At 41.9% G+C, this 25195-nt stretch overlaps 1 protein-coding gene across 1 annotated transcript; it reads right to left on the bottom strand.

Moving 5' to 3' along the window:
• Positions 1-8519: 8519 nt before the first annotated feature.
• LOC114426099 (neuroligin-4, X-linked-like) lies at positions 8520-22736 on the bottom strand. Its single transcript, XM_028393260.1, has 8 exons — positions 22259-22736; positions 21428-21580; positions 18486-18671; positions 17129-17579; positions 14570-14783; positions 14237-14361; positions 10212-10821; positions 8520-8927 (listed from the first exon to the last, which is right to left on the bottom strand). Exons 1-8 carry the CDS (start codon positions 22734-22736, stop codon positions 8520-8522), a joined length of 2625 nt encoding a protein of 874 aa, XP_028249061.1.
• Between the last annotated feature and the right edge of the window lie 2459 nt (positions 22737-25195).

Below are 25195 nucleotides of genomic sequence, written 5' to 3'. Positions count from 1 at the left end.
GTGTCAGGCTAGTGGAAGATGATATCTTGCCACGCATTGAATGTGTTGAAAGCTGACATTGACAATAGTTCTCAGCTCGGGAATTTCTTTCAAGGCCATTTTTCAGAGACGATTGTAATTCATTTTATGGCAGCTTACATTGTTGTGCATGTTTCCTGACCAGAGCATTTTCAGTTTGTGAAAACATATCTATTGTAAGACACACGGAGCTCATCTATTGAAGCTCTACATCACAGTTCTTTCCAGATAAACCTGATGGTTAAACAAAGGGACCGTGTGGCTTTATTAAAGAAACTCCACAGAAACAAGACAAAGACCTGCAGAAAAAAGGACGCAGAGTGAAAATGTACTAATGAGGAGGTGAGGCTTTGCGTGGCTTATTACACTGCGGAGATATTGATTTATTGATTTATACATCACCATGTGAGCACAGTGAATGGAAAGACACTCTGAATGGGCTGATGGTAGCAGCACTAACAAACACCTTTCCCTATATTCCCCAGTATTTTAACACAGTTTTGTAATGTCACACTAGTTGTTTTGTTCAACTTACCTGTGTTTTCCTCAGGTGCGCTGTGGTGAGCTCTCGGGGTCACCACAGAAAATAGGAGCTTTGTTTAGAGCTGCTCAGAGATTATATGGCTGAGGCAGCAGAATGTGGCAGGATAAAACAAAATGAGCAATAACATGAGCAATAACAATGAGATATTTTCTGCATCCATTTGCTACACTCGGTTACTCAGCCCATTTTAATGTCAAAAACATCCTGAAAAATTAATAAACGAGGCCCAGTGGGAACAAAGAGACGCACTGCATGCTTAAACAAACACAAGCAGCCAGACGAACTTGGTGCACAGTGGGCTTCGGTGTGACACAGAAGGTCACACTGCAATACCAATTAGGCTGTTCGGAGGCTATTTGCAGGGACACTGTGGCATAAAGCAGAACTTGTAGGGAATTTGAGAATAAGTAGAAATGACTTTAGTTTTCTGCCTGCAGCCTGTGAGGTTGCAGGGTGCAGGATGACCAGATTTTATCTTCACAGAGCCATACAGTTCACACCCTTGTAATTGTATGTGTCTGTGTGTGTTATTATAATGCTGTGGGGACATAAATCTGTTCTGTTTCCTTTTGGTTACGCAAAGCAATAATGTTAAACATAGACTATTAGGGCTGATTGAAAACTTTAGTTTAAAGTTATAATGAGGGTGAGTTTAGGCAACAAGCGACTACAGTCAGGAAAGTCCTCTGAAGTGATGCTAAACTGACTATGTGTGTGTGAGCTTTTGCAGTGAGGAACGTCAGTGCTGAAAAGCCAAACTTCCTTCCTGTCTGAGAGACATCACAGGCCAACAATAACACACATATTCTGCTTTTTTCATCTATGTCTGTTTCTCTCTATTGCGGGTAGTGCACACAGATCAGACAGGGTTCATCCAAGTGAATGGTACACACACACACACACACACACACACACCTCTTTCTACCAGCAGGACAGCCTGAAATGCTCTCCCGCATCCCTCTTAAGAAGAAGAAAGTATCTGACAGACAGTAGGGACAGCTTATCAGATTTTAACATGACTGCCAAAAGCATCTAAAATGCAAAAGCAAAGATGAACATTATTTTAAGAGGTGTCTAATTTCTTTCTGCAATATTATAATATGTGTATTGTATCATATGATACGATACAATATGATATGACATCAAGACCTGTCATTAATGCCAGTGAATCACTTTGCCACAGGTGCAGGTAGGTAGGTTCACTGAAGACGCTGTGAGTCGAATTAATGAGTGAGTCAATTAATTGACTGATAAGATCTCAATTTAGGGTAGGATTAAAACAGGCCATGTAACATTATCTTACGAGGCACATTTCCCCCCTCTCTTCACCATATTCTTGGATCCCTAGGTGACAAGTTTAAACACAGTAAACATGCAACATATTCATAAGACCACCGGAACTATCGTCAGTACAGAAACACTGACTGTATCTATCTCCTTTGAAAATTGTCAGCTACTCTTAATATCCTGGTGAGGACAGGCAGCTTCATCAGCATGCTCTTTTGACTTTATCTTAACTATTTAATATATATTTAGTAATATAATCCACATGTAATCGAATATTTTTACAGGGAGATATGACCACCCTACTGCAGAGGTTGTTTTATATCTCATTAGAGGCTAATGACACACAAAGCAGAGGTCACTAATACAAATAGTCCCAAAACGTGTCATTAAAAACTCTCAATGGTGAAGAAGCTGCCTTGTAAAAAAGCACACACAGACAAGTTCCCCCTACCTCCTCTGGTCCATGAATATTATTCTCTAAAGAAAACAAAAAGAGCACATAAGGCTTTTTAAAAAAGTGATCGTTCCTTTTAACTCTCTCCTTTAGGCATGCCCTCTCTTAATTATCAGGAACAATGCTGACCTCAGCTGGACCGAGTGAGTTACTGCTGTTGTTTACACCTCATCTACGAAAACCAGCTGGCAGCAGAGAAGACTGAATTATGTAGCAATTCTCCCACAGAGAGAAGTCTATCAGAGCATACAGTCAGATGGAAAGAAAAAGACAGCTGGAGAAGAGATGTAAACAGGTAGCAAGGCTGGATCGCAATGGTATTGAAGAGGTGAGGGAGAGACAGATGGTCAACAAACAAAAAGCAAGTGAGACACAGGACCATTAGACATACTAAGGCATCCCACGCTTAATTAATTAGAGAGTGAAAACACTGCGGGGCTCTCGGCTGCTTGAAAGACAGTTAGGCGTGTAACATCCCCACAACAACACAGCCAAACTGGAGAGGAGAGTAGAAGAGAGGAGAGGAGAGGAGAGGAGAGGAGAGGAGAGGAGAGGAGAGGAGAGGAGAGGAGAGGAGAGGAGAGGAGAGGAGAGGAGAGGAGAGTGCCAAAGGTAGAGTGAAGATTAGATGAGAGACGATGAGACCAGATGAGGTAAAGATAGATGGTAGCAAAGGAGGAGAGAAATGGAGTGTGAGATGGAAAAAAAAGAGGGAGAGAGGGAAGGAGGAGGAGGAGGGGGGGCAGATTAGATGGAAGAAGAAGAGGCAAAAAAATAAGAGTAGTGAAGTGCAGCGAAGAGAGGAGTAGCGGAGTGAGGAGCAGGAAGATGAGAAACGGGAAGAAGGGAGACTGAAGATGCTGTGACCTCACATGCTAGGCTGCAATGATGCTCTGAAGATCATCTCAAGGTTGTTAGATAAAGAGGAACCAGACAGAGGAGAGGAGGGGAAGGAGGGCGGTGAAGGAAAGGAGGAGGGGTGGGGACTGTGATAGTGAGGAGACCAACAGGAGGGAGGGGAAAAGACATATAATGCAAAAACACTGAAGAGAAGGATGAGAGGAGGCGGTGAAGAGATGAAATGTGGACAGTGTAATGGTGAGAGGGAAAGAGAGTGATGAAGACCACGGACAAAATGATTTAGTGACTCAAGTTGCTATCAGGCATGGAGTGTGTGTGGAGCTACACGTATTAAGTGGGTATGAGGCAGGCATACATAAACATGGACACAGTGCTTCCTCATTGGGAGACACGCAAAAGTGTGCATGCAGGAACGTGTGTGTGTGTGTGTGTGTGTGTGCATTCTGGCAGGAGTGATTAAGTACCGCGACTCTGCCAGCCAACAAACAACCAGGCAGGCTGTGTTCCATTCCTTAACGAGTTACCCTTATCTGTTATCTATGCATCCTTTATTTACTCCCCATTATATTATCTCCTTCACTGTCCCTCCCATATGCCCCCATTATCATTCATCTCTCATCCTCCACTTCTGCTCCTCTTTCAATAGTTCCCAGCTCACCTGCTTTTTTTTTAGCCTTATCTTGCTGCTCCTCCCTATTCTACTCATTCCTTCAATTTGCCCTAAATGAAAAAATCAGGCACAGAGATGACATTGTAACTGCAGGATGCAACACGAGCAGGCATAATATGCTCATATCAGAGGCCTGATACGCAGGAGTCTAATGAACGTGACCAGAGTTCTGCAGCATTTGATCATATTCTATACAGCATTTGTGTTCAAACATTGAACAGTTATCGAAGAGATTTGTCTGTCAGTGGATGAACTGTTGTGATATTAATGTCTCCCACATGGAGGTTAATGAATTGGGTGATCCTTAGTCTTTGGATCAGATAGTGGCATAATTACCATCATGTCCTTCTGCTGCAGCTGTACTTTAAGTTTAGATCCATTAGTGTAGGTCAGCATAAGGATGGCCTGCTTAATATTTGACACATTTTTCTTGCAGTAACAAAACAGGAAACTACACACTAGGCACACACACATGTGCTTAAGATTAACCAGTTATCAAACGCAGAATAAACCTCCTAAAGTTTGCTACACACAGCCTAGCATTATGTTTAAACAGTGAGCAGATCCTTCATATTTTTGTTAAAGTATCGGTCAGGTATCTGTGAAAATCATCCTATCTCCACCATCTGCACATCACACACATCATTTTTGAGTGCACTTGAGTTGAAAACATCCCAATGAAATGACATAAATCAAGTAACCATTCAAGTAAAATCCAAACAAAGAAGGCGCCAGTCTCAAAGTGCCATTAAAAAGTAGCCCACACACTGATGGTAAATTGATTCTCCAGTCCAGAGCTTTTTGCTGCTGGCTCTTCAGGACCCAGTCTGTGTTGACGTCAAACACAAAAACACCTGGTCATGACTTGAACTCATGCTTTCTGATGTGTTGCCTCCCATAAATCAAATTAACTGCAGTTATATCTGGTTAATGGGATTAGAGCAGGGACACAATGTAGGAGACATCAATCTGGTCTGGAAGTCAGCCATGCATTTGGTTCTTTCACATCTCACAGGGTCTCTTTGGCCAGCTGGCAGGGGCTGCTGGTCCATGATGATTTACAGTAATGTCTCCTGTTTTGCTGCAGCAGTGACTTCAGTAATTGTACAACATATGCGCTATAGAGCAAAGCTAAAGGTAATCCATATTAAATTCCTTTTACATGATTTGAAAATGTAATGGGACATAATACCTATGATAGCTTTGACCGTCACATGTATCTGTATGTATCTGTTAGCTGGAGTAAGACTGGAAACGGATGAAACCAAATAGACTGAACTTGCTGATTACATCACAGAAAATAAAGTATGAAGCTGAGGATTGTTGATTAACCTGGGATTTTAAGATGAGATGATTTTATTTATAAAGATATTTGTTTATAAACTACTCATCTAAATTGTATTAAAGCTAAGCCATGACTGCTTTGAGTGACAAATGGATGCCAGGACTGCTAACTGCCAAGATGGAGCGTCCACATTAAGCCTAAAAATAAACCTTGAGGTGATGTCATGGATTTTTTTCCATTCATAAAAACAGTGCAGCATCATGAGCAGAGAAGCAGGAAGATACTGCCCCAGGCAAGATAAAGACAAGATCATATCTCCATATCATAAATGTTTAGTTTAATACATCCAAATTATCGGTGGTAATTGGTGGAGGTAGTAAGAAAATCTTATTATAAGAGAGTCTTATAGTCTTAGAAAAGGGACAAGTTAGTTATTCTCCCGTGCTTTCTGTCCTTATGCTAAGTTAACTCATGCATCATAACTGTTTTGTCTTTAAGAACCCCAGTGTAGTCCATTCTTTGTTTGATCACCTGGTAAAGTTTCTGCCAAAGAATCACTCAAGACAGAGGTGGCAACATTTTGAATGAAGACATACAAGACATTTAAAATGCTCATAAACTGTAAAATACTGATATTTTTATTTTTCAAAAATGCAGCAGAAATGTTTTATGCTTGACACAATCCAGCCATCCGCTGAGTCAGTAAACCCATATGAAAAAAATACTCAGTCATATTGTTATTTTCATATCACTTTGTAAAAGGACTTTGCTTGCCATCCACAATTTTTTTTTCAGCTTTCGTTTTTAATGTATTCTGTATTCTGACAATGAACTCAAATCTCTCATGGAGAAGTTACTTAGGATGAGAGGAGGTTAAATAGGTCTCTCTGTGACAAAGCTGCATGTGGTCGCACAGATGAGGCTGGGAAGGGAGAGGACAAGGGGAGGATGGGACATGGGTTAGGGTGAAACGAGGGGCAAGGGAAAAGGGGATAAAACAGGAAAGCTGCAATAACAGTTTTAGGACCTTTGGTTGACTTCCTGGTTTAGATCAAATAATGGGAATTTAGGTTGTTTGGTTAGCTGGAGCTGGAAGGGCATTTATCTTCATAGTGGCAATCATATACACACCAGTTGCTATTTTAGTGATTTATGTACAATATCAGATCCTAATAATATAATTATTCTGGATAAAAGGATTCCCAACAGCAAAATTTGGGAAAGTAATGCTAGCAGTCTGACTGTTGGATGATGAGCATCTTTAACATGATTTTGCTCTCAGTGGCAGCCACACACAAAGGGCTTTAGCTAACAAGTGAGTCACTGCGTCTTCTTTCTATGTTGTGGTGGGCAGCCACTGCTAATGTGCATTACCTCCACCTGGTGTGATAAAGCAAAAATGTAAATACACATGATTCAGGAGGTGCTGTATGTGTATTTTTTAAACATTATTTTCTCATATCAATATAAAAAGCTAACTGCCAATATGCCCCTATCCAATGTGAGGATTCTTTGGAGCTGATTTCATCTGACATATTAATCACAGCAGGGAAAAACCTCTTTAAATGAGTTTTAACATGTAGTTTCACTTCTTTTAAAGCATTTCTTGCTGAAATAATATATAATATCTCCATTACGAAATTATTAAGTGCATGTTTGGAGGTGTGTTTGCTTTCAGTGGCAAGTCAGTAATCACATAAAGCCATGGTGATCGTCCCCTCTCAGCTCCACCCAGACTGCACCTCATTAATCAAATCTGGCGCCAAACAATTGACACCATGCTGGCAGGTAGTAAACCAAACAACAAGCTTTAAAGTGTGCGTGACACTATGGAGAGCTTTTACAAGTCTTTGTCTCAGAAAAAGGTGAGCGACATTATAGATTAAACACATCAAGGCCAAATTATTTTAATTAGTGCCTTTTAAAGGAGACAGTTTCAGTCAGTATTAGGTAGTTCAATCAGGGCCTTCTTTTCAAAACACTGGGGCTCCTGGTGCCAATATGAAGCACAGATAAATAGGCAGACGCATCCTTGAAAATTTAGGACACGCTGTTATTCAGCACCCCCCTGAATCATCACCATCTGTCTGTCTGTCTGTCTGTCTGTCTGCAGAGATGTTAATTAGGGTTTATTAGGTTAGGTCTTTCAGGGGAATCTTAGGAAGAAGGAGGGAAAGGAGGGCAGGAAAGGTTCAAAGGGTTTATGGTTTTTGGCTGGTGCTCAATCATCAAACCAATATTGCATTATCTACACAGTACAAGCTCATTGTTCAATGGTCAAAAAATAGACAGGATGGTGTGAAAAATGTCCTCTACATCAACTACTAAACAATTATCTAAATGTTCACATAGTTAAGAACTATTGAAATGACTGTGCATAGCAAATATAGCCTTTAAATAACAGTACTGTGTACATACTACAGTGGGTGAGATAGAAAGACAACCAGCCTCGCTTCAGGACATCTATACAATAATATATTAATATCTGAAATGAAAGCAATAATGTGGTTAAATAAGTCATGTTTTAATGCAAGAGCAGGTAAATGCTATAAATCATAATATATCATCTGTATCTTTCCATTCTATTTACAAGAGTTTTAACATATAGCTGGTTAGAGTGATTCTTCTGGCAACACTTCAGAAGCCCTTTCTTCATCTCAACTACATGTTCCATCTCTGTTTGGTATTTTTTTTATATCTTCATTCGTCTTCCTCGCTCTCACAGCCGTTAAATCCCACTCAATGAAATCTTAATCTTTTCCACCATCTGACTAACTTTTCCCTCAGTTAATGTTGTCTTTTTAATCTGCCTCTTCCTCCCTGTCTGTTTTTACATCATGTCTCACTAGATTTTTGTTATATCCTCCTCAGCTTTGTTTGATCCTTGGCAGATAGGGCCTTTGATCGTTTAATGGAAAAAAAATGCTACATTCACATTTCACAGGTTGTTCAAGTTGACATCAGCTGTCTGTGTGTGGTATTTCATAGCTCTGTTTTGCATCAGCAGCTCCTCAGCTCCTCCTAGCACAGCTGCACTGTGCAGCTCAGGTACAGTAGGAGATGTAAAGTAACTGACCCTTTTTTTTGCCACAGTGCTCCTCATCTTCCTGCTTGGGCGTAGAAAAAGCAGATTTAATATCCAAAGCGGGTTTGGAGACACTTGATGGGTGCAGAACTGAACTGCATCTCCTGGGATCTAGTGTGCCATCAGGTCCCCGACATGCAAACACACAGCTGTCTGTCTTTCCGTCCTGTTACTGAAAAATGTCTCTCTGTCATTCCATCTGTAACAATCCTGCAGGGTAATTAGTAGAGGTATTCCAGTCCTTTGTTTTGTGTGTGTGTGTGTGTAGGTGTATGTGTTAGCAAGTGTGTTTGTGTTGTAGCTATGTTGCCGCGGCTATACACGTGTGGTTGAGTGTGTGTGTGCGGAGATGTGTGTATGAGGCAAATGTGTGTTACTGTATGGGCTGTGGTGTGTGTATCCCTGGTGAGGATGCCCCATCCTCATCCCGACCACTGATCCAGGTGTCATTGGGGTCATGGGCGTCGCAGGAGTGACAGGGTGTGACCCAGGGGTCACGGGCAGTGATCCAGGGGTCAGAGAGGTCATGAGGGGGACATCGTCGGGAGATCGGCGCAAGGTGAGGGTGTAATCAGGCGGGCAGGTCAGACGCACTGTGTCCAGCGTGCTGTAGATGTCCTGGGTGTCCAAGCCATCCAGAGCATCCAGCGTGTCGAGAGTGTGATGGTGGTGAGCGTTGTTCCTCTCGTCAGCTGATGCTACGTCACATTCCAGCTGCTTCACCTAAAAAAAGAGAAATGGTAACAAGGAAATAAGAATGGAAAGAGATTATTTTTACGTAAGTAAAGCTACATTTTGTTATATAATCAGGCCAAATTTTATGTTTTGTCCAGCCAATCTTCCAAAACTAGATCTTTATCAACTAGATGAACTAGATAATATGCTTAAAACCATCCAGCATGATACAGACACAGAGCATGGTGATGTCACTCATACACAGAGCGGGAAAGCAGCTCTTCACTCTCCATTGACGTGAAAGATAGCAGCAGGAGAAATCTTTGTCACTGTCATTGTCCACCTTAATAAATGGGTTAAGCTACAGCATTTTGACACTGCAAGCTGTGTCATTGTTCTTTAGTAACATTATTATTCTTTGCACCTTAGCTAACTACAATGGTGAGCTGGTAGACATGAGGTTCTACAATAATCCTTTGACACAGTGAAATCTAATGTACGGTAATTAGTAATTGACATGTATTTTATTAGCATTTCAGTCCTTAGCTACACATTGTGTAGCTGACAGCTTCTGCCCAACCAGCATGGCTCTCAGAGTATAATTCCTTTTGCTCTGCCTCTGCTGCCATGTCTAACAGCAGAAGCGGAGTCTGGCCAAATTGTTAATTATTTAAAAAGACGAATATCTTTCAGCTTTAACTGGTTAAGACATCTGTCAGTCATATACAATGAACAAAACAAAAAATACATAACTAATTTTAAAATTAACCCACAACACATCATATAAGTGAAGAAATCACATACAATTATAGCAGAACACCACATAAAAATTCAAATAATAATAAAAAAAAACTATTTAAGCAGCTATAATGTTGAATTGCATTGTTGTAGTTCCTATTGCAAATTAATAGGACTCGTCAGCTCTTAAAGATGTTTAACATTTAGCACCACCATTGAGAAAATTCAAAGCAAGCAGAGGGCATCCAGAGAGGCCAAGTAGTCAGCAGATGAATTGAAGGCAATTGGAAAGCACTCAGGCAGTTGTGCACACACACACACACACATGCAGCATAGATCCACACTAACCCTCACACTGATAATGTCTGCTGATGACAGGCTGCGTCTTCTGAGAGTGCTCTGCTTGCAGCTGCTCCACTGACAATGCAAGAGTGTAGTTGTGTCGTCACACACACAGCCTCAGCAGGCTTAATGTCATTTACAATGGGGATTATTAACAATAAGCATGATTACTCTCCATATATTTTTTGTGTCTACATCAACACACAGACACTGCATCAGCTGTGATAAAACATGAAAAAACCTCAGTCTCACCTGTAAGGACATCAGTCCCTCCCCCTGTAGGTGGGCAGCAACATCTGCAGGTGTGATGTCTCTTCTGGGTGGAGGAAGTGGCCGTGACCTGCGGTGTTCCAGGCGCCTTTTGTCCTTCTTATACAGGAGAGCCGCAAACGCAAGTATGTTGAGAAACAGCAGTGACGCTCCCACTGCGATCGTCACTGAGAGTTCAGTGGAGTAGTCCTCATTGGGGACACGGACCCCATTTTCCCCACCACCTTGACCTAAAGCAGATTCCGGGGGCTGTGGCGTACCTCCTGGTGAACCAGGGTGGCGCGTGCTGCTCGGAGGCCAGCCTTTAGATAGACGCTTAGTGTAGGAGTACGGGGTGTCATCCTGTGGAGAGGGGCTGTGTGTGAAAGAAGACACTGACTGCAGGAGCTCATTTACATGATGCAAGTGAGGGACCAGCTGGAGCCAGAAGGAGATTTTAGTGGCACGGTAGTGGTCTCTGACACGAGGCTTGAGCCCAATGTGGAGGTACAGCTGCTCTTTAGGTGTGTATTTAGACCAGGCCACTTCTTCAAAGCGATTGGGCTTCGTGTGGATGAATTTGGTGTCTTGAGGAACTGGCTGGTTTGGATCACTGGAAAGGGTGAAATACAGAGATGATCATTTTAACAATGATCAAGTTAGATCAACAAAATTAAAGCAATAGGGTGCAAGGTTTGACTTCCCCTGTAGCAGTGAAAGTAATTACAAAAACTGTGCTTGCTTGTTTGTTTGTTTTATACAGGGGGAGGCTCAGTCTGTGGATTTAGAACTAATGTAATCGCACTTCTGGGCAAACACAGTTGTCCCCTTACACCTCTTTGTGTTTGTAAAATATTTGGAGTAGGTACAGTGTTAAGCTACATAGCAGTTTCTGTATAAGAAATGTATTTTCAAATGTAAGAAAGTCCCCAAACAAGCCATTTTTAAGAAACCTGAATGTGCTGCCAGAAGTATTGCAACAGAAACTACATGTGCATGTACACACACTGACTTTTCCTGCTCCTAAAATGTCAGGAAGTTCTAACAGAGATGCTAAGAACCGCTTCTCAGCTGGCAGATGTCCTCTGAGGATGCAGAGTTTCTCTCAGGCCAGCCAACACTTTCATCTTTCGAATCAATATCAAAGTTACATAAGACAAAGACAAGATTTATTTTTCTGTAAACATAGCACCGAGATGCTGTGTTTGTACAGCATTGATTTTTTTCCCCAGTTTATACGCCTCTTAGAAAACATTGCATTTAAACCCCTGCAGTGTGAACTCTGCATTCAAAGTCATGCACCCTGAACTGTGAGCAAACATAAAACTGTCAGATGTCTGCATTAAACAAGTGTCTATGTCTGTGTAGTACACTGTATATACACTGTATATATATATATATTCTTGAAAAATGTCTCCTCTGACACACAGGGACAGGCACTTATTTGTCAATTTACAGACTCCTTGGTGTCAGCAGTTTAAATGCTGAAAATATAACAGCATCACATCATCACAGACTTGCCAGTTACACGCTGTGTGCTCACTTGTCAATCAACACCTTATGAGTGGCACAAAAAGGCAGCTTGTGTAAAGACCCACCGAGACACACAAACACCCAAGCTGAGGATTTATATGCCCACGCGGAGCCTTGCAAGTATATACATCAGGGAGCATCACATCTCCCCTGTTAAATTGAGCTGTCGCAGAGTCACATCTGAGGCCTTCTCAGCCAAGTGAAATGTTTCTTCACAGAAAGTTCCCCATTGATAATTCAAGTGTATCTTCACATCCCTCCTCGGTGATTTCGCTCTGCAGTTTGCAGCAGTGGTAATGACAGTACAGGCTACAGGCTAGAAGCTGCTAACTTAATGCGATGTGACGGCTGTAATGCCTCCACATTACAGCTTTTTTTCATGCCACCGTTCAGTACATAAGAGCACTGTCCTGTTTCTTTATGTTGTGAGATAGCAAGGCTGTGAGGTGATTTAGATCAAGGTCTAGACTGCAGATGTCTCTGTAAATCTGAAGAGGTCTCAGCGGAGTGAGTCTCAATTGGATTAATTACTAGTAATTACTCACTTGGAGCACTGCAGAGAGAGGGTCCATCCTCAACAATTACCTTTATCTTGTATATCATGTCACTGGGGGGATAAAAAGGTGCTCTTATCAGTGTAGATTGTGAGGTTTGTAAAATTTTAATGTGGATTCTTTTTTATAACAACAAGATTTTTCTAAGCCACTGGCACATCATTTCATTTCCAATTTATTAAATTGGTTCTCTCATAGCTAAAGGCAGTTCTTTTGAATTTTAATTTAAGATATTGAATAAACTTCCCAACCAGAAGAGAAGAGAAGAGAAGAGAAGAGAAGAGAAGAGAAGAGAAGAGAAGAGAAGAGAAGAGAAGAGAAGAGAAGAGAAGAGAAGAGAAGAGAAGAGAAGAGAAGAGAAGAGAAGAGAAGAGAAGAAGAGAAGAAGAGTCCAATCAATCATGTCATTTCTCTTTCAGGACATTACCTTGACTAATGTCGAGGACTTTTGCAAGAGCAGGGGTTCTTTAACTTTTGTCAGCCAAGGTCCAAAAAAAGAAGCACTTGTCAAGACTTTGACATGACAGAGAACCCGTGTGCACCCTTTGCCAAAATTAGTCTGCAGTGCTGCTTTCACGATTGTATCTAAAGTACTGTCAGAGACATCAGAGACCTCTTTGCAGGAAAAGACATTATAATAGCATGTCCTTCTGCCCGTGAGCTCTTTATTTTTGTTGTTCTAAAACTTTCCTCTAAAGCTGGTATAAAGAACATTCAGTACAAGATTCAGAAGAAAATCTAATATTTCTGGAGGAAAATATTTTTTGTGCTATTAAAATGTCATCTTGATGGAAGAGAGGATTTTAAGCTGATTTGTTTCCTTTGATGCAATTTGATGCCAATGTATTTTTTTCCCCAAATATGATTTACAAATATAAAGTGATTGTGTACGAATATCTTTCCGTAGGACAATAACTTAAAGGATAAATGCAAATGCCAATAGTTTTAGGCCAGAGTAGCGAGGTGGTGGCTGCATAAACAAGCAGCAAACTGTCACACTTTAGCTTTAGTATTGAGCATTTATTGTCATTTATATCATTTTTGGAACCACCCTCGAGTGGCCATTAGAGGGACTGCAGTTCCTGGCACTTCTGTACTGGAGGTGCTTGCTGAGTACCGTAAAGACATAGAAGGACAACACAAGAGCCGTTATGACACTCACAAATGCCCTATGTGCACAGCCAGATACAGCACTGTGCTAAATATTGGACAGATTCTATACATTGCGCCCCATTGTGCCCCTTCTTTAATTATTTAGTTCCAAAAACGTGTAAAGAAATGGGTCCAGATTTAAAACGTACCACAATTTTCCTTTAATCTTACAGTGTTCTCATATTGTTCTTGTTGATCTGTCTCTTTAAAACACTGACAGATAACTACACTCCATGCCTGTGTTCATCTTTGTTATTAACAAATTAAACATGTGGGATGGGTGTCAAGTACTGCAAAGTGAAGAGGCAATGTGCTGTTTATCTTGATAACACGGGAGACTTGAATCTTGGCTGTCTTATTTGAAGCTTGGAGGAGATTTGTTCCTGTAAAATCAGGAGTGAGCTGTCCACAGTTACAGCAACAACACTTCATGTTGCCAAACCTCATCTCCGCAGAGTCAAAGAAGAAAGGAAAGAACAACCAATCTTCCACTGACAGCTGTGCATTTTCTTTTACATTCTTAAATGTGATTAAATGTCTTGGCTTTCATTTGCTATCATAGGTATATTTTCTACATGTGGGTGGGAATTAGATATTAATAGCAGAAATCAGAAATGGGTCTCTCTGTAAAGCGACTGACATTGTGAGAGCTGAATGGTGCCGAAGCTGAGCTTTGTTTTGTCTTGTTTTTCCTGATTTCCCTTTTTACACAGTAAAAAGAGACGCTCTCTTCTCAGTGTGATTCCAGCTGAACATCATCTCACATCAGAGTGCAGTTTAATAGCTCACCCAGTCTTGGCAAAGTTGGTCCAGTAAGTCATGACCACTGCGCTCAGCATCACGTCGTTCTTAGAGAAGTTACAGTTGAACAGATCAGTGGGTCCTAACATGGGCACGCCGAACACATATGGCACCTGTGCGCATGAACACACACACACACACACACACACACACACACACACACACACACATTGGTATAATTCACCATTGGAGCCAAATGTCACAGCAGAAACAACAAAGATCATAGACCATGAACTCTGACCATTAATTCATATTCACTTTTCTTATGACTGATTCTCTGTTATCTGTGGATGGCAACATATGACTGTGACACAATCTCACCTCATCACCATGGGCTGAGTCAGCCCAGGGCGGCGTGGCGTCACTCTGGCAGTGGTGGTAGAAGGAGTAGAAGTAGGTGGGAGAGCCATACTGAGCGTGGAGGTCGGCTGTGGCAATTGCCGGCGCCACCCACTGGTGGTCTGTGAAAAGCGCGACCAGTGTCTTCCTACGTGTTTCTGCGTTGTCTCGATCTGCCCAGTCCGTGTACATGAACCTTTCATAAATATATTTACAATGTTAGTTTGCACAAAAAACGTTACATACTTAAATCTAATACACTGAATGTAGTTACACTTAAAGGCTAATTATGCTTGCTGTGATGCTAAGAGTTTCATGAGGAAACTGGGATACCGTGCCTTGAAATGAACATAAATGTGTATATAGTACTATAATATATAGTTTTTAAAATGAAGTTTTACCACTTAAAAAGGCAACGGGCTCTTTTCCTGTTGTCATTTGTCAGGTTGTCAACTGTTGTTTTTTCTAGTGTGTCATGTTTAACATCAGAAACACAATGAGGGTAAGTAAACACTAGCAATTAGCATGGCTGGTGATTTTTATTTCAGCCACCTGGCGCTTTTAGTCCATAGAGTTCAAGTGCTGCAGTAACTGGAATTGGCTGCTAAGATGACAAAGAATTGCAGAAGCTATGGCACAGGAATGAATGCAGATTGTACCCCATCTCACTTGACAAAAGGAAGAAGATAAAAGGATCTTAGTAGGTCTTAGTGCTCTTTATGTTCAGTATGAAATGTCAAAATAACAATGTGAGAATGGAGTAAAAAAAAAGCTGCAGCAGTAATAAAGCTACAGATTTTGGCAACAGCAGCCAGTGGACCAGTGGATTGTGTCAGAGAGGAGACATTCAGCTGCTCTCAGCACTTTCTGTACAACATGCTGTACATGATTTAAATGTGTTCTCATGTATGTAATGTCATGGGGTGAGAGGGAAGGGAGAGCCTGTTCTGACCTTTAAGCAATACGAAGAAAAAGGCAAAACATGAAGGGTGGCATCGTGCATTTGGCAAAGACTAAGATCTTTTTTTTTTCAATTGCTGCAAAAAGGCCTTATTCACAGTCATTTTATACAGCACCCAGCCAACATGTTAAGTGACCCAAAAAAACACACCCACTGTTGTGTCACCAACAGGTGCATGCTGTGATCGGTTAAATGCTTAAGTGCTCGGGGAGAACACTCCAGCTGTGACTTCACATGTACACTTAGCAGGGCGTGCATGTCTGTTGTTGCTCATTCAGCTCACTATCTGAAAAAAGGCTGCTAATTGTTTGACAGGAAAAGAACAGGGAAGCTGAGCCCAGACCAGAGTCATGACCAGACAGGTGAGCACAAGGCACTGACGGATGGATGTGTCACTCACTGTCCATAGAATTCCAACCACTGTGTTGCCTAGCAACACAGAGCTTTGTGTTAATGTGTGCACCGCTGCTTCAATTGTGAAGTAAATGTTACATATTAAATCTAAATATCAAATATTACATCTAAATCTAAATGTTAAACATTTAGTCCAAATGTTAATCTGTGGAAGAACCAAAATAAAAGCTTGATAAAGAAATGGCTCCCTTTCCCTCCTGTTAAAGAAGGTATGTGAGGTATGGGCTCCATCCACAAACAGACCTGCAGCATGATCAGTTCAGACAAAGCAGCATGTTGTAGTTCATGATAGACCTTGTCTGTGGTGGATCACCTATTCATCTGCTAAGTATTATTTCCAATGTGCCAGTTCAGACTGTGGAATAAACAATCTGCTACCTCAGGTGTGCTGTGGTGGCTCTGTGCTGTCAGCAGATGATGAAACATCAATGTTATGTTTTGAGGAGGTTGTATTTAAGCTGTTATTATTTATTTAGTTATTTTAAAAATAGCTCTCTGTAATTCACACACTAAGAGCTCAAACGTGTTAAGAGAGCTGTGCTCATTAATGCAAGTAGCACTACAGCAGTGGCTTCATTCATGCAAACGGGATCTCTAACTGGAATTAGTCGTACCACTGACTTGGTCACTGTGACATCACATAACTGGCATCATCATTCCTCAAACGTCATCTGATGACGGCTGGAGGGGACCCATGATAACACCACCACCTCCATATTATATGATTGTAATCTATATGCTATATGCTACATATTATATATGCTAGCATGATCTTTAGTTTGTACCTCTATTAAATATACATCCCATCACCCACTTTAACATTTATCATAAAAATGTATATGTAAAGGTAGGCATTTTGACTCAATTTTACTTCAATAAAATTACATTTTAGCACGGTTAATTCTAAATATATTTAAATAATGTATTTAAAGAACCAAAACAGCTTGATAAAAGAAAGATGTCAAGTTTTGGGGGACTGTCATGTGGCGTTTTGTTACTTTTGGACACTTGTTCCCTCTGTTTGTGCCAAGCTAAGTCTCCTGACAGCAGCTTAATGTTTAATGGATGGATATAAATGTTCTCATCTAACTTTTATTGAAACAGCTGATAGGCATGTTTACCAAGATGTCAAATTATTCCTGAACTGTATTAAGACATTCACTCACCGTATGCTCTCTCTCAGTGTGTCTCGGCCCTCTGGGTATCCATACAAACTATCCACAAAGTCCGACACAGCGAAGTCAAAGTCCTCAGCAGTGACACCGTCCTCTGAGTCCACAATGCCCTCCACAAACTTCACGCCTTCACCCTGATTAACCCCCAGCATTACGTCGTAGTTGAGAAACTCGCCCTGCTCCATCAGAATCTGGGGGTCATCGGGTATAACATCACCATCAATCACAGGGGCAAAGGCTGTGTGATATTTGGCCGGTGTAATGTTCTGCTCCACAAGTTCGCGGTAACTCCGGCCCTGAAGGCAGGCGACCAGTTGTGTGCTGTCATCAATGCCGCAGCCGACCCTCTCTCCAAGCTGCCGGGCATACTTGCTTGGCTGGTAGTTGACGGCCCAACTGGCTAAAGCGCTGCCACTCTGGATGATGGCTCTGTGGAACAGGTCTGATACACATGAACACACAGCTGTAAATACAAATAGGAATGTGCAAAGCACATATTGAGAGACAGGCATACATGTACAGATGCAGATGCTCCCTTGCACACACGCATACATGAGTGCACAGCCATATGACTGCACATTAGAGGGTTACACAACACATTTGCACACATATAAACAACTGCAGAAAACACTCACCTCATACACATGCATTATTCAAAAATATGACAGGTCGTGGTTTGAGGTTGAAATAGGTTAAAAGGTAAAATAATAACAGCTCTTAGCTACATGAGTCACGGGCAGGCTGCATTATTCACAGGATCCTTTTCAGGCTTTAAGACCAGTAAATGAAAGGTGCTTTGGATCACTGGAGACCTTGAAAACTTTTATAACCCTGAATGTCAGAGCTTTAACAGCACCCACCAAGCATCGTCAATATCTGCCTATGCAGGTTACAGTGAATACTCTATGATGTCAAATTCTCATCTGGGACATATATTAGGTTCAATTATTAACCTAGAGGGACTGATTTCTATTGATTTCAGTAATCAATGGCCAAAACTCATGGTCCCTGTTACCTTTAAAAAACACAGCTTAAAGGTAGAATCCACCCAAATCAAATATTCATGTTTTGTGTATAGTTCAGTAAAAAATGGTTTCTTAGTGAAAACTGCTTACAAGGTGAAGTCATGCACATGTTCTCAGGAACAAGACACCAAAGCTTCTTTAAATTTGTCAGGAGAGGGCTTATTATATTCAAATGACACTGTCATCTTATCTGCATGTCAATTTTGGGTCAATACTATTGGCTCTATTAGCTGATATCAATGCCTTGTTGATATACATCACATAGATGACTGATCAACACAACTATAAGGTGCTAATTCTATTTAATCACAATTCTCTCTTACCCTCAGAATAGTGGGACAAGGTGAGGAGGCTCACACAGGAAGCTCCAGCCCCAGATCCAAACACCGTGACCCTGCTCGGATCTCCACCAAAGGCTGCGATGTTCTCCTTCACCCAGCGCAGAGCCTGGATCTGATCAAGCAAGCCGTAGTTTCCTTTTGCTGCTTGGTCACCTGTACTAAGAAAACCTACAAGCAGCATTAAAGAGAGAGAGAGCGAAAAGAGAGGTATTGGCGGTTAAAGGCTGGAGAAGATATTCTTTATCTTACAGTAACAAAATGTACAAAAACACAGAAGCACACAAGGGGGTGATTGGTTAGACATGAGATCATCACTCTTAAGATCAATTATGCACGAGTTGTGTTGATCATATATTTAAAAGGAAAGTCAAAGGAGAAACTCCTGCAGTCTTTCATGTTGGATCAAACCAACAAGCTACATCCCTATTCATGTTAGAGACACAGACGCAAACCTATGCACACATGCAGCTATTCCTTATTCTCTTTGCCACTGATGTTATAATGTAAACACAGAGGATCCAAATGGCTCACTCGACTACACTACAGTATATCTCATTACTGCAGGAGCTCATTTGCATGAACCTCAAGCACATAAGAGTATAATAAGCATGAAAGGCGGCACCAAAATAGTACATTTAATCACTTATGTGCATTTTGACGATGCAAAAGGGACACTGTGAGGATCATATTCATTTGGAGTCATTCAAGGATGACTTCATACAGAATATATTATATAATAGTATATGCGATGCTTTCATCACAATGGCTGTAGTCAAATGTCAGTTATATTTTCAAAGAAACATGCACTAATTAAGCCTGCTTATTATTATTATTATCATTATCGGTAAATAACAATATGCATAATTGGGTATTTTTTGGGCTCACCTCATACTTATGATGACAATGATGAAAAGGAAGAAGAAGACACTCAAGTTGATGCATGATGATGAATAAATGAAGATTGTATTGAAGGTGGAGCAAACACAGAGGATGGAGATGAAGACACAAAAAAAGCATGTAGGAATGATTCTTTTTGGCTCAGAATTATGATTATAGCTGCAGCTTTTCCCCCCTCAGGAACAGAGTTCAACAGAGTTTCAATCAACCCACTAACCACATGCAGATTTATGCCATCTTACAAAATCATTGTCTTATGAAAACATTGAAGATAAGCATTCAAAAATCAAATTTACACCATTTTAAATCCTCTGCTTAGTAGAAGATGATGACAGCTACCTCCTATTTAATCTGAAAATGGACACAATCAATGCGCAAACACTTAACAAAAAGTGTAGAAAAAGAGCTGCATCTGCTCTTTTACAGTAATAAATTCAGATAAATGCATTTATCAAAGCTTGAAATTCAAATACATTGTTGTTGTTTTATGTCCTTTTGTGGCATAACACACTGCATCCACACATTCTGTTTACCTGCCAGCACATTTTCAATTACTTTTATATATGGATTACTAAATAGAGCAACTCCAGAGTGAGGACATGATTTTCCCAAAACCAGTGGTATGATATGTACCTTGTGCACTTGATTTAATCATTATGAAGGTTTACTGTGCTCACAACAAACAGCTCAATACTTGTGCCCTCAATGTAAATGATACTGTATATCTCCAGCCCCCCTGGCCCTGTTCAGGCATTGTTATTTCAATAATTACTAACCAGAAAAAAATCTTGAATGCCTGATTCCAAGATATTCTATTTATTCAGCCTGTGAGCTTTGCATCTGTCTAAAATTAGAAGAAGAAGAAAAAAATCCACAGGGAATCAGATTTTCACTGTTCAGAGCGCAATGAGTCAGAGAGAGTCATGGAGGTAAAAGGGATCAGATTTGAGTCGATGCTAGTAGTGGAAAAAATTGGCTCCAGGGGGTTTATTTCCACTAGGGACACCCATACGAGCATGTTTTACGTCAAAAAAAACCAAAAAGGCACTCTGGGTAAACACAGCTCACTAATGGGTTTCGCATTTTATAGCTCGTTGAAGGATTAAACAATCCAGATGGTAAACAGTATAGTGTAAATCTGATCCCAAAAATTAACTGTGGGGTTGAGACATAAAAACAATCTTTCATTTTTAACAACTGTCACATCCTAAATGAAGATTTACAAATAATAATAAAAAGACACTGAATGTAAAATTCAGTACATTGTATTACAGATTTCTGTAATACTGTATATCTGATGCCTTTGAATACTTTGACCTGCACTTATCAATATACTGTAGCTCTTCTTTTTACAGGATGCACGGTAAATGTCACGTAAGAGTTTTCCACTTTGTGTCCATTCATCATCCTTCAGGCCTTAGCCCCCTTCCTATAGTGAATTAGTGTACAGTAGGTGTATGTCGCTGCAGTGATACTCAGAGCTCCCTGGCAGTAAAAGCACTGCTATTGTTCTTGCTCGAAGGGTGGAGCTTGATCTTTGAAACAAATGCAGCCTGGTGAGATTTGTTTCACTGTTTCATTGGATTGCATGTATTTAAGACCAGCTAGCACTACAAATATACTTAAAATAACATAGGAAAAGCAACTGTTTTATGATTATTAGGGCTACTGTCAAAATGTATGAATCCTGATCCTCTACTTTTTGAGGGGAAAAAACACAGAATTGAGAATTTACATGCAGAAATTTTAATGAAATCCAAACTAACATATTACTTACTTACTTACTTACATATTACTACTGTGCGATGGCACTTATCTTCTTCTGTATTTAGTAGGTAGCAGAATACACAGCTGTGCACTGAACTATTTTACAGCACAAATAAATAAACAGGGAAACTTACTGTAAGAATTAGAGGACATATTTGAAGAAATTGTCTTACATCCACTGAACTCCTACACTCACAGTACTGTGAGGTACAATGAAAAAGCATGCCTACAGAAGGCTGATATAAAATATATTACTTTACCTAGTACTCCGAGGCGGTAGTTGAGGGTTATCACAATGACGTTGCCGTAGCTCGCCAGCACACTGCCATCCATCATGTTGCCGGTGCCTTCTGTGTAGGAGCCGCCGTGGACATACACCATCACTGGCCGCTGACCTCCTTCTTCATGGATGTCTAGGAGAGAAGGGAAGAATCAATAAATAGATAGAGGGGACATCAGTGAAGCACCTAGTGCCAGTTTTTTGTGCACGGCTGTATGCCCACACCCACCCACATTCCCTCTGCTTCTATTCAGTCTGCTGTTTCAATTCATGCTGTGTGTGTATGTGTGTGTGTGATGTCCATTTTTATGTATCTCTGTCTTTGATCTCTTAGTGAGCATATACATACAAAAGCAGACACTGTGTCTGCCTCACTTGCTTCCCTATGCCTCCTATCGCCCCGGCTTTATTTTACAGTGAGTGGATATAAATTGAAGCTGTGGGAGTCTGCACTGCCATCATAGGTGTGTGTGTGTGGGGGGTCACATGCATGTGTATGAACCAATATGTATGCATGAGCGACTCTGTGTCCTTCCCACTTTCCTCCACAAGTAAAGGCGTAAACCCTGTGGCGAATGACGCAGGTGTCTGCATATTAAGTGTGGGTTCAACCTGCACCGGGTGGAGGGAACAGGGCACATTCTTTAAAAAACACTTTATTTATTTATTTAACAAAGGTATGTCTGTGCCCTGACAGGACGCCTCCATGTTTTAATCATGTGTCACAGCCTGAATCCACCTCAGGTATCATTCGCTTTGCCAGTGGACCCCTGCCCCCACAAAGTCTGTGCACACCACCATGTTCTCTCACCTTCCTCAGTGGGCACGTAGATATTGAGGTAGAGACAGTCCTCGCTCTGATGAGTGAGGTATGTCGCTGCTATATCCAAGTTAGCAGTGAGCCAGGATGGCATCATATCTCCCAGCATGCTCCGCTCATCCAATGACTGCGGGCACACAGGAGCAAACTGCGTCACATTCCGTATTCCTGGCCAGGGCATGGGTGGCTCAGGCGGCTGGAATCGCCGATCTCCCGTGGGAGGCCTGGCATATGGTACTCCCAGGTACTGAATAACTGGCCCTAGGAGGTCTGAGGGTAGCGGGGTCAGGATACCACGGATGCGGCCCTGCGCCGTGGATATGACAGGCATGGTCTGTTCTGCTGATGACGAGGCCGGATAGAGATAAATGGAGAGGCAGAGGGAGAGCAGGAAGGATAAAAGCCCAAGGGGGGAGGACAAAGGAGGAAATGAAGGAGGGCAAATTCTGTTGGTCCTTAGCTCAAACATGATGGTGAGTGGGGAGTAGCTGGAAGATGAGAGACAGGAGGGAGGTGGGAAGCCTGTGAGGGGTTACAGCTGTGTTGACCCTTCAGAGGTATCCAACACTCACACACAGCTGCTGCTCAGCTTGGCCCATAGCACACACAACACACAGTCCTGGCTCTGGCAAACAACCTTTTCCCCTTGTGTGTGTGTGTGTGTGTGAGTCTCTGCCTCAGAGTCTGTGTGGTGACTCAGTCAGTGAGTCCCATGAATACGTGTCTGTGAGTGTATGTATGTGTGGAAGTGTTTAAGTCAGTGTGTGTGTCCTGGACTGGCGATTTGGGCATGTGTGCGAGTGTGTGTATATATATGTGTGTGTATGCGTGTATGTATGTATGTGCGTGCGTGCGTGTCTCTTGTTATGTAAATAGTAGCATCACTGTTCACTCTGTCACTTTCTCCTTCCGGTCACCCCCATAACAAGCCCAAACTGCTGCCTGGAAAAGAGAAAGAGAGAGGCAGAGACATGGAAAGAAAAGATTTAATTAGTGGAAAATAAATAAAACACACACACACACACACACACACACACATATGACATCAGAAGCATGGGCTACACTACCTTGCTGGCCACTCATGTTAAAAATAGATATGAGAGTGATAGATAGGGCAAATGAGATGTTGTCCGCTCAGCTTAACTCGGTGTCAGACTGTCAGGGCTCTGCTGTGTCACATCCTCACTACACACTGTTTCACAGATCACGAGACCCCCGTGGGGGGAGGGGGGCGGTCACGTCACTTGCTTAATTAAACCCTGAACACACCATGGGGTTCTTGACCTGCATGTAACATAAAATAGGAAGTCACACACCTTTTTTTTTTTTACTCATGTTCTTGATCACCTTAAACACACACACACACACATACAGCTGCTCCCACGGCTATATCTCCCTGTCTCTCTCTATCTGAGGGCCCTGAGGGCAGAATATTAACACATCCACACAGTAAGCAGAAAATAAAACATCAATTTCTCGATAATCACACACACAGACACGGCACAAGCAGGACGGATATTAGAGTGTGGAAATGATCAGTACTATCGCTCCTCCAATGTTAGATTGTATTGCTGTCCAAGGTGCTAGTTAACATTCCAGTGGTGATCACACACACGCTGATGAATAACGCTCCATTTATCAAGGCAAACCCGCCTGCCACCCTCCCCTTGTGTATTTTCATAGAAGAAGAACACTTTTAAAAAAAAGCCGCGCGCTGCATATATATTATTAAAATAAAAACAAAAGAGAAAGAAAAAAATAAGTGTAGGAGGAGGAAAAAGATGCTGGCTTGAGAGGACACTGAAGCTGACTACGGCAAAACACACACACACACTCCCTCTCTCCCTCACACACACACACACACACAAATGCAAAGCCTGAACCTGCATCCCCGCTGCAGTAAAAACCCTCAAGTGACAAAATGTAGAATGTACCGTACCCAGCCTGGGTGAGAGGTGTGAAATCCCGTGGACCATGTTCCCCTCTGCACGTCCACTGCAATATGCGCCTCGTGCTTTCGCTTGCTGCGGCTTATCCGACGTGCCCGGGATGGGATATTGGGAGATATTCCTCTTTTGCCGCTGATGCTGTTGCTGCTGCTGCTGCTGGTGGCAGGTCTCCTGGGTGGGAATAACCCCCTCAAAAAGAAAGAAGAAAAATCCCTCAAGCCTTCGTTTCGAGAAAGGTGATGAAAAAATTGGAATATAGTAGAAATGTAAGTGCTTCTCCGAGGAATGCAGGGCCCAGGACGCTCAAATGATCAATCTCTCTCTCTCCCTCTCCCTCTCTTCCTTTCTTTCTCCTCCCCCATCTCCCTCTCGCTGCCTCTCTCTCTCTCTCTTTCTCTCTATTTTCCCTTCCTAGATGCGATTGGACAGTGTGGCAGGCAGCAGCTACTGATCCAATGATACGCACCTAGCTCCGCGAGGAAGGAAGCGCAGACTGGAGAGAAGAGGGGACGAGGGGGAAGGTGGAGGAGGAGGAGGGGACCGACCTGTTCATGGACAGACACACACACAGAGTGGTGCACACACCATTACAAAATGAGTACGTCAACACACATGGCTCCCCACACACAGACACACACACCTGTAGAAGCTTCTATCACACCTAAAAATAAAACACTCTCACATATCCTGTCACACCTGCATACACTCTCCCTCTTTCACACACACACACACACCTTAACAAATCTCCAAATGGTGCTGAGTACACAGTGACCTCTTCAGGACCAGAACAGGAGAGTCTGTCCCCATTCTATTCAGCTATGCCTGCGAGCAGCGTTCTCCCCTAGGCACTGCGTGTCAGTGGCGCGTGTGTGTGTGTGTGTGTGTGTGTGTGTGTGAGTATGTGTGTGTGTGAGTATGGTAATGCAGTTGGTCTGCAGTCGCTACTAACTGTGTTTGGGAACACTCCTCACGTCAGCAC

The sequence above is a fragment of the Parambassis ranga genome, chromosome 21 (assembly GCF_900634625.1).
Source record: "Parambassis ranga chromosome 21, fParRan2.1, whole genome shotgun sequence".
Classification (NCBI taxonomy): domain Eukaryota; kingdom Metazoa; phylum Chordata; class Actinopteri; family Ambassidae; genus Parambassis; species Parambassis ranga.
The sequence above is the reverse complement of the archived record's forward strand: the minus strand, read 5'-3'. Positions and strand labels throughout refer to the sequence as shown.